An 11311-nucleotide genomic window follows, 5' to 3' on the forward strand; every position below is an offset into this window, starting at 1 on the left:
TTACTATCCTCTCTCATGCCGCTGTGTTCTAGCGTACAGAGCCCAACTCACTGTCACTTGTCTGTAAGTGACATTTCTCTCCAGAAGCTTTCAGAACTTTGTTGTGGTTGTTGTTGATAAGTTTTACTGTTGTACCTCATGTGGCACTGTAGGGTAATCACTGGACTGCTAACCACAAATTTGGTGGTTCAAACCCACCAGCAGTTACTCAGGAACCCTAAACAGGATTGCTATGAGTCAGAACCAACTCCACGACACTGAGCAACAACCACCTAGAATTGGGTTTTTCCATCTCTCCCTAGTTTGGCCCTTTATAAGTCCTTTCAAATATGATAACTTCTGAGACATTCATTTCCATTATTTCTTCGAATATTTCCTTCTCTCTATTTTTACTTTTCTCTTCTGCTGGAACAATCACCTATATACAACAGAAAGAAATGTCACCTGGTCGGTGCTACCTCCACAATCATAGTGAATCAACCATATGTAAAAGCACTTTCCAACCTAGGGGTTACCTTCTCCCACTTTATTAGACACTATGTGGTGTGACCCATAAGGTTTTCATTGGTTAATTTTCAGAAGTATATCAGCACATCATTCTTCAGTCTCTTACTCTGTTAAAACTCTCCATCGTAGGTGACCCAGCTGCTATTTGCAATACACAGTCACCACAGCACAATAAACTGACAGACGAGCAAGGGACTCTAGCAACTCATTTTTTTATTAACAAAAATATATTGGCACATTACAAACACCAATGAACCCCGGATTCCAGGAAATTAGGGTAGAACTGTTTCACTCTTGTTAATTTTCTCAAAACCTTTCATAGTCAAAGTAGTCTGTATACCCTCACCAAGGAATCAGTGAGACATCAGAATCTTAAACCTACTTCACCCTCAGAGTCAGAACTTGGGATTCACAAGATCCCCACATGACCCACATGAGACCCACGGTTTTGAGAGAGCTGGCTCTAAAACAGCCTCCCGACTGCATATCAGCAATCAGAATCCTTTCAGTAGAACTTAACTCTGTTTAACATGTTGAGTTGACAACGTTTCTTAACTTTAAATGGTTTCATTTAAACGTACCATTCTATTTTTACTCCATTCACAATGTAAAATTATTCTCATTCTTCTAATAATAAATTAAGGGTTTGAAAGTTGGAAAACCTGCCTAAAACTCTGTAGCTAAAGCCATGTTAAATTTCAAGCTTCAGTCTCAATGAGTAGGGCAACCTTCTGTGTGTGTTTTTTAAATTGATATAATATATAAAACATAAAATTTACAAATTTAACCATTTCAGGTGTACAATGTCACTATATGGACAATGCTGTGCAACCATTACTACTATCTTTTTCCAAAACTTTTTCACGAAGGGCAATTTTGAAAAATTATTAATAGTGTAGCATGATTCTCTAATGTGATCTCTAATATTGTTTCTATGACCAAGGACATATTTTCCAACTCTCTAGCCTTCCTTTTTGTTTCCAACTTTCACATTCCAATCACCAGTAATTATCAATCTATCTTGATTGCATGTTTAATTGATTTCAGGCTACAAAAGTTCATAGAACTCTTCAATTTCTTCAGATTTGCCGTTAGTGGTTGGTGCATAAATTTGAATAATAGTCATATTGATCTTTCTTGTAGACCAATAAACATTATCCTACCATTAACAGCATGTACTTTAGGATAGATATTGAAAGGGTTTTTGATAGTGAATACAATGCTATTCCTCTTCAATTTATCTTTCCTGGCAAAATAGACCATATGATTGTCTGATTCAAAATGCCCCCAATTCACAGTGGCCCATACTTGAACATTTCAGCTCATTGATGCCAAGGAAATTGATCTTTATGGGTTCCATTTCATTTTTAACAACTTCCAGTTTCATAGCTTCATACTTTATATATTGTTTCGTTGTTGTTTAGTGACATTAAGTCCGTTCCCACTCACAGAGTCTCTGTATAGGGTTTCTGAGGAGTTGCTGGTGGGTTTGAACCACCAATCTTGTGGTTAGTAACCCAGTGCTTATCCCACAGTGCGACACGAGGACTCCTTACATACTGTATGTTCCATTTGTTAATGGATGTTTGCAGCTGTACTTCTCAGTTGAGTTGTGACACATCAGCAAATGAAAGTCCCCAAAGCTTTGCTCCATCCATGTCATTAAGGTCACGTCCAGTTTGAGGAGGCGCCATTTCCCCCAGTGTTTTCCAAACCTGACGGGCTCACCTTGATACTTTATCAAACAATGTTCTTTGCTACTCATAAGATTTTCACTAACCAATTTCTTTTTTCCAGAAATACGCCATCACATCCTTCTTCCTGGTCTGCCATAGTCTGGAAGTTTCACTGAAACCTGTCTACCATGGGTGACCCTGACACTATTTGAAATACTAGTGACAGCTTCTAGCATCACAGCAACATGGAAGCCACCACATGTGTTGCAACAAATATTGATGACATCATGGATTGCTGGGAGAATGAACAAATCTGTCCAGGAAGAAGGACAGTCAGAAAGGATGGTAAGATTTCATGTACTGTGCTACTCCCTGGAAAAGGACATCTCATGTGATAGAGGGTCAGTAAAAAGAAGTCACCCCTCAACCAGATGGACTGACACAGTGGCTACAACAATGGGCTCAAACACAGCAACGATTGTGAGGACATGTTTTTTTCTGCTGTATATAGGATTGTGAGCACGCTAGTACAAGTGTGTCAAGTGTAGCACTAGCGTGCATGGTGATTTCAGGTACTGATTGTTTTATTCTCTTATCTCTTAGAAAATATGTAATCAATAAATCAAGACTGTGATTTCATATTTATTCTTAGGAAGATTTTTCTTTAAAGGGAATTGCTTTAAATAAATAAATTCAGGTATAGTGTAGACATGACACCAGGAACACTTCCCTATTTTATATTATAGATACACATCCTTGCTTTTATTAATAGCATTGTTAAGACTTTATCAATTTCAGAGGCAATTTTTATTTAAAGTAATCTTTACTTACTAGGAACATCCAAGGAGGCGTGGTAGCATAGTGGATTATGACTTAGACTGCTAACTGCAAGGTCAGCAGTTAGAATCTACTAGCTGCTCCGTGGGAGAAAAATGAGACTTTCTGCTCCTCTAACTAGCTACAGCATTGGAAACCCTATACAGGGTCACTATTAGAAATGACCACCACCACCACCGGAAACATTCTATGCAATGTGGTGATAAAAGATGCATCTAGAAAAAATTTAGTCAAAGTTCTTTCTTGAATGTTTCTTTGAAAAGTATTGAGCCAAAGATATTTTCTCTAATTTAACATTATGACTTCCTACAAACAGAAATAAGTTATTTGGTATACTCAATCCTATTAAGAAACTTAAGAGCTATCTTAAAATGTTTAATAGAAATTGTAAATAGGGAGTATGCTGAATCACCTTTTCAAAAGTCCATCATGGAACTAGCGTCGCTTCAAAATCCCTTCAAAAGGAGAAACGGAAAATGCTAACTATAAACTGTCATTGTGCAGCCTCGATTAACAGGGAACCGTGATTCACAACACACTGGGGACAAGGAACCCTTCAGAGAGAAGGGTCTCGTGGACATACACATCATTTCTCAGCTACCCTGCTAGGAGTGTTTTCTCTGTGCTGACACTAAAGGGAAGGATGAATGAGTTTAGCATCCAGGCAGCTGAAACTAAGAGCTTCGGTAAGTAAACAGGTTCCAGCAAGGGTCCTGACCAGGTGAAAATGGGACTGCTTTTGCTGTTGTTTTCAAACCTCCAGTGGAAAGACATAAGGGCTTTCTGAGATATAGCCAATCCAGCAACTGGCTATATTCTGCGGCCCGCGCGTGGAGAGATTAAACCTGAGTAGGGGTGACGGGAGATTAGAAATAAAAGGAAGACACAAGATACAAGTGAAATAAATAAAGTTGTGAGCAGGTGGGACGCAGCACACTGATGGAGATACTACAGCACAGACCAAGGCAGCGAGTTTATTTATACACAGCTCAAGGGGAGATGCTTGAGAGAGGGTAAGGAGTACAAGAACATCTTGTACTGAAGGAGCCAGCAGTAAGCGGAACTTTATCAGAAAAACTGTAACTTGTGGTAGCTAGCTGGATCACTGATAGAGCGGCTAGAATGTTGTGCAGGCTGAGCCTAAGGACATAGCTAAACACAAGGAAAGACCTTCCAAGTTCCCTGTCCTATGTGGCAGCCCTGCAAGTTCCTCCGGGGGGCAGCTTGACTTGGACGTAGCCCGTTTCTGGACCACAACTCTCCAGTTGCAATCCTTCTGTTAAACTACCCCCAGTCAGGGACCTTCGGCTCAGCTGCTCCCAACACTGAGATGGCATGTTGTTTTGCCACAGAACCTCTACACATCTGAAATGTGCTGTCTCAAACCCAAGATCTATGATCAAACACCATGGCTTATGAAACATGTTAACTTGGATTGCATGGAGTGCAAAACATGTTGAATGTAGGAAATCATTTGTAAATTGGACATGCTGTTACATTGTGTGTGTTGCTTTGTTTTTCTGGTCTTTTTGTTATTTTCTTCCAAACTGTACATGTTCTGGAAATCTTTGGGGTGTGGAGGGGAGATGGGTAAAAAGTTAGTCTGTCCGCCCCCAGCTGCTTCTATCTAGATACCTTTTCTTATCGCCATTTAACACAAAGCTGTTCTTCCACCTAACCACTGTGATGGACGGCAACACAAAGTCAGGGTGTCGCCATTTTTATTTTTGGTTTCACAGATTTACTTCTCAACTCCTGGGCTGTGGGGAGAGGACACACAAGGGCCCAGCCAGACTCCTTTCTCTTTGGGTGATGTTGGCTCAGTGACTTCACCTCTCTGGGATGCAGCTTCTAGGTCTATAAAGGAACGACCTGCAGGCCTGCTCACAGCCCAATTAAGGCGACAGGATTCAATACATTTGGTATATATAAAAAATTACATGAATACTAATCAGCTCTTAATCCTCTCACTTGCAGCATGTTTTGTGGTGGTGGTTGCATGCTGATGAAGTCCAAGTAAGTTCTAACTCATTGAGATCCTGTATAAGGTTTCCAAGGCTGTAAATCTTGACAGCAGCAGAAAGCCTCATTGTTCTCCTGCTGACCTTGGGTTAGCAGCCTATCTCGTAACCCAGCATAAACTGTATCAAATGCTGAATAAAATGAAAATGATAAAGCAAGCAGTAAGGAGACGTTTGTGCCTATCGCAATGACCTAGTGCAGAGAGGAACGTGGGCTACGGCAACTCCCGACGTATAGTGAGGAGCATGTGCCCACCACCAGGACTCTGTGTGTTTCTGTATCAGTGAAACACAAACTGACATTTCATCTGTACAGACAGTTCTAGAGTTTTGAAATAGTCTGAGAAAACTATAATCAAGTGTTACAATATATCAAAACTTACAAACACAAAAACACCATTGGGTTAGAGGCAGCTCACAGGATTTTACTCAAGTTAAAACATTTCATTCCATCATCTGCCACCATTAATGTTACTATTTTCAATATTATTTAGTCATTATTGCTTCACCTTGGAGAAGCCCGTACTTTTAAAAAGCTTGGGTTGGATTCCCATAATGCTTATCCATATGGTCTAAAGTCTTTCTTCCTTGTTGTTGTTGTTGTTAAGTGGTGTCGAGTCAATTCCGACCCATAGCAATCCTGTATAGGGTTTCCAAGAAGCAGCTAGTGAGCTTGAACTGCCAACCTTGCAGTTCAAACGGCTTTGCAGTCTGGCGTATTAACCCACAGCGCCACACCAGAACTCCTTGTTAGAAATCCCTTAATCATAAGAGAAACTGAGAGAAAGACAGATACTGAAAAAATTATCTTTATTAGAAGTAATTCATGGCTCAAAATCTTTCAGGATTTTTTTCTTGGGGCTTTTATTTGGGAAGTGTTCTCATAAATGACCTACCTCAATTGTACCACAGAAGGGCAAAGTGGGCTAGTACTCAGAATAAAAGGGAGTCTTGGTGTGGCACTGTGCGCTAACGCGTCAGACTGCAAAGCTGTTTGAACTGCAAGGTTAATGGTTCAAGCTCACCAGCTGCTCCTTGGAAACCCTACACAGGGATGCTATGGGTCACAATCGGCTCGATGGCACTTAACAACTCAGAATAAAAAGCATGTGGTCCTATTAGAAAAGAGCCCTAATGGCTCCAACGGGTTACAATGTGTCCCCTACTAACAAAAGGGGACAAACCCACACACCACCTCCATCACCACTCCTCACAACCAGTGTTGTTGTTGTGTGCTGTTGAGTTGGTTCTGACTTGTAGCGACCCCATGTTGGGTTTCCCTAAGTGGCTGGTGGATTTAAACTGCATTCCAGTGGTTAGCACTCCAGGGCTTAACCTTCAGCACCGCGCCAGGGCTCATTCAGTAGTAAGGTTTAGTTAGGTACACGGGAGAGGTAGTAACTAGGGAGATAACCCATGGGCTAGGATCTCTGGAACAAAAATTTCTGTGTTGAATAAGCCGTGGTTGGAGGGAGATACAGTCTGGAGAAAGTGACAAGAGAACAAGAAAGTGTAAAAAGAATACCAGGCTTCCCACCAGGGGATGCACAAAAAGGGGGGGCTTCTATTAAGGACAGTTTTGGGGGCTTTTCTTTGACATGAGGGTATGTGAATGAGTTCAGCTATTTTCATATGAAAACTGAACTGATACTGAAAAATGGAAAGAAGAATCAGATAGTCTCTCCTTTGTTCAATAAACAATGGCAGAGAATTTGTGTGCATGGCAGTGGGTCAAGGGGTGAGGGAAACTCAAGTTACAGTGTGGTCCTGACTTGAAGAAACAATCCAGCAGTGACCACCAGAGCCCAACAGCAATCACACTCAGAACCCCCTGAAGGGAAGGCATTCCCTAGTCACCTCCTTTGGATGCTCGACATGTCCGCCTGCCCTGCCCACACTCCCAGTCTCTCCCTTCTCTCTCTGGAGTTTGAGAGCTCAGAGCTTGCTTCACAGAAACCCCTACTGCCACCAAGTCCTCATGTCCACTGCAGCTCATAGCAACCCTACAGGATAGCATAGAAGTACTCCACACGGTTTCTGAGATGGAAACCTGTACCGAAGCAGATGGCCTCATCTTTCTCCCACACAGCTTGTACAGTTAGCAGTCCAGCATTCAACTCACTAAGCCTCACAGGCACCTACAATACTGATGTGTTGTGAAAAGGTCTAGAAAGTTGGAAGAAGTTTTGAGAAGGGAGAGCTGTGATGGTGAAGGTGCAGGTAAGGTGTTCTAATCAGAAGGCAGGGGTAAAGACAGGCCAACAGGCAAACCCAGTATGTGGGGGCCTAACAGGAGGCAAGGATCAGCTAGAAAGTAGAGCTTTGCTTAAACAGCAGTGGGAGTGATGGAGCTGGGAAATTAAGGGCATGTCACCTGAGTATCAGTTTAGTGTGCCAGGCCTTATCTTGTACGCTAGGAGGGGCACTGAATGGATGAGGCAAGGGAGTGACTGAATGCTTTAGGTATAAGTTTGCAAAGATTAATTTTGTGGCCCAATCAAGCACAGAAAACTCAGAAATTAGTTTCCCATGATCCAAAGCAATGGCTAGGTTCTTAACCCAGATGATGGGGTGAGCACCAAAAGTCAAGGACCTCGAGAACTCTGTGGGAGAGCTGCCATCGTTCCCTGCTTCTCCCCTAACTAACACGTAGTCTCCTCAAGCTCAGTTACAGCAGATGAAAGAATAATGAATGTCTGTTGTCGCGTGCCGTCGAGTTGGTTCTGACTCACAGCGACCCTGTGTCATTTCCCAGGAAATTACAGTGGGTTTAAACCGCTGACCTTGAGTTTAGCAGTCCAGTGCTTATCCTAAAGTGCCACACCAGTCAGGGTACGCAGCCTTCTAATATTTGAGTTTTCTGTACTACTTTGGGCCACAAAATGAGTAACTTGTTGATACTGTTGTATAGGGTTTTTTGAGGCTTTTAAAATCTTTGCAGGAGCAGAAAGCCTCATCGTTCTCCCACAGAGCAGCTGGTGGGCTTGTGGTCCTCAGTCCAGTGAGTATCCTACAGAGCCATAGCGCTCCCCCAAAATCAATTAGAGGGTCTTAAATAGCTTCGAAGGAGAGAAACTTTGAAGTGTAGCAAAATCTTTCAGGCGTCTTCTTTAAGATTGCTTTTGGCGCTTTGGTTTGTAAGCAATCAAGATTGAGAGAGAGGCTATTCCAAAGACGAAAGTCTGTGTGAACCAGAGCAGCCGCGCTCGACCATTTGTGATGCCTTTAGACCTAAAAAGACAAAAAGACAAAGGAAAATTAACACCCAAATTTTAATCTGAGGTTAAACACTAACTACCATCTTCGATATGGATTGCGTCTCAATGTCAAGAAAACAAAAATCCTCACCACTGGACCAATAAGCAACATTGTTATCAATGGAGAAAAGATTGAAGTTGTCAAGGACTTCATTCTTCTTGGATCAACTATCAACACTCGCAGAAGTAGCAGTCAAGAGATCAGACGACGTATTGCACTGGGCAAATCTGCTGCACAGGAACTTTTTAAAGTATTGAAGAGCAGAGATGTCAGCTTGAGGACTAGGGTGCGCCTGACCCAGGCCATTGTGTTTTCAATAGCCTCATATGAATGCGAAAGCTGGACAGTGAATAAAGAGGATCGTAGAAGAATTGATGCCTTTGAGTTGTGGTGTTGGAGGAGAATACTGAAAGTGCCATGGACTGCCAAAAGAACCAATAAATCTGTTTTGGAAGAAGTGCAGCCAGAGTGCTCCTTGGAGGCCAGGATGGCTAGGCTTCGTCTCTCCTACTTTGGACATATTGTCCGGAGGAAACAATCGCTGGAGAAGGATGTCATGCTGGGTAGGGTGGAGGGTCAGAGAAAAAGAGGAAGACCCCCAACGAGATGGATCAGCCAGGTGGCATCATTGATGGACTCAGGTGTGGCAGCGGTAGTGAGGTTGGCCCAGGATCGAACATTGTTTCGTTCTACTGTGCATGGGGTCGCTATGAGTCGGTTCCGACTCGATGGCACCTGACAACAACAACCATCTTCTAGTTTTCAAAATGTGTTCCTTCCATATCTACTTTCACCTGGGTTTATTTTGCTGTTTTTCTGTGGCTTCTAAACTTGAAAGGTTAGCGCATGCATTTTTTAAACCTTTCTTGTTTTTTAATATATGCATTTAAAATAATGCTTTCTTCATAACAAAACCAGTCTTGCCATTGCCCAGGGCACCTTATTATAAAACAATTCCTCATGTGATTCAAACATGCAGACATAGTTAAGAAACAGGGTATCAATACTTCAGAACAAATGTTTTGAAGACAGAACAGATGAGAAATTCTAGCTTAGCCATATACCAGGCTGTGACTGGGCAAATCTCTCAGTTTCTCTCAGAATCAGTATCCTCACTTGGAAAAATATCAATTTGAAATGAAAGTCCTCAGTAGAGCCTGGCACATAATAATAAAACACCTGTCCATATACTCTTTCAAGTTAAACGGCCTAGAATCCCACGAGAGCCAAAGTACAACCTTGAGTATGTCCCAAGTTGGAGGCCACCTCATGAACAGGTTAGATACAGTCAACAAAGACCAGGGCGTTGTGGGGAAACATCACATGTGAAGAAAGCAAGAGGTCATTAAAAACACAGGAAAGAAAGAAAAGACATCAAAATGGATATCAAAAGGGACTCTGAAAGTTGTTCTTGAATGTAAATTTGTTGTTTTGGTTAAATGCCATCAAGTTAGTTCCGACTCATAGCAACCCCTGTATAGGGTTTCCAAGGAGTAACTGGTGAGTTTGAACCATTCACCTTGTGGTTCAAACCGACTCTGAGGTCCAGTGCTTTATCCCACAGCACCACACAGTGAACCCAAGAAGAAAAACAGTTGAACTTTAGGTTTTTTTCCTTAACTTTTTATTGTGAATTGGGTGAAAGTTTACATAACACAGAAGTTTTCCATTCAACAGTTTAAGTACACTCTTTCAGGCCACTGATTGCAATCCCCACAATGTAACATAGTTTATCTCGCTCCCATCATATTTCCTGTTCCCATTCCTCCTTCTTTCCTAACCCTTCTGAACTTTGTCTTTAGGTAAATGCTTCCCTTTTGATCTCAATGTCTGATGATTTTAGGTGTGTGTACCTTCTTGATGCTTTTGTTCTACTTATAGACGGTTTGGATGAAAAGTGAGCTACAGTCTTGGGGGCTCCACCAGTCGAACTGAATAATTTAATAGGCCTGTTCTTTTGCATATTTTTTTGTTCCACGTTTTTCTCCCATGCTATACAGGATCTTCTAATGTGATTCCTTTCAGAGCAGTTGGGAGTTGTAGTCCAGCACCATCTAGTTATTCTGGCTTCAGGGTCATGGAGAGTTATGTTCTTGTGGTCTGTCAGTCCATTGCATTAACTGTTTCTATGCATCTTTGACTTTCTTCACAATTCGTTCCATTAGACAGGAGAGACTGAGTTTTGCCTTAGATGGTCACTCATGAGTTTTTAAGACCCTAGTGGCTACTCACCAAAGTATTATATAGAACACTTTCTTTGTGGACTATGTTATGCCAATTGACCTTGGTGTCTCCCAGATCTTGGGACTTACTCCTCAACATGTTTAGTATATCTAAGTTTTCATAACTTTGCCATCTGTATGCTCCACCACATTCATGTATATATTTGCAGGGAAGGTAAATACATAAATACACATGTAAAAATAATCCTTTATCAAACCAATATATATATATATATATCCTCCACTCTCTGTCCACACCCATTCAGGCTGCATTACTATCCATGCCTCAGGATACAATACTGAAGGATTTCATGGGCAACATACTGAATGCTACAGGACGCATCCAAAGAAGATGGGAGGAATACAATCACTGTATCAAGAAGAATTGGTCCAATCATTTCAAGAGGTACCATAAGATCAAGAACCAATGATATTGAAGGAAGAAGTCCAAGCTGCACTGAAGGCATCAGTGAAAAACAAGATTCTAGGAATTAATGGAATACAAATTGAAATGTTTCAACAAACTGATACCCTTGAGGCACTCACTGGTCTATGCCAAGAAATTTGGAAGACAGATGTCTGGCCAACCAATTAGAAAAGATCCAGACTTGCACCTAATTCAAAGAAAGGTGACCCAATGGAATGTGGAAATCATCAAACAATATCATTAATATCACGTGAAAGTGAAATTTTGCTAAGATAACTCAAAAATGGTTGCAGCATCACATCAATAGGGAGTTAGCAGAAATTCAAGCTGGATTGAGAAGAGGATGTGGAACTAGGGATATCA

The 11311-nt window shown here is 41.5% G+C and overlaps 1 protein-coding gene across 1 annotated transcript in view; it reads right to left on the bottom strand.

Moving 5' to 3' along the window:
* Positions 1-8151: 8151 nt before the first annotated feature.
* Positions 8152-11311, bottom strand: part of LOC102813114 (transmembrane protein 254-like) — a 14325-nt gene continuing 11165 nt past the window's right edge. Inside the window, exon 4 of the mRNA XM_006837442.1 lies at positions 8152-8272. Within this exon, the coding sequence (XP_006837505.1) occupies positions 8152-8272 (121 nt within the window). The remainder of the gene's footprint in view (positions 8273-11311) is intronic.

This window comes from Chrysochloris asiatica, unplaced genomic scaffold (assembly GCF_000296735.1).
Source record: "Chrysochloris asiatica unplaced genomic scaffold, ChrAsi1.0 scaffold00020, whole genome shotgun sequence".
Classification (NCBI taxonomy): Eukaryota; Metazoa; Chordata; class Mammalia; order Afrosoricida; family Chrysochloridae; genus Chrysochloris; species Chrysochloris asiatica.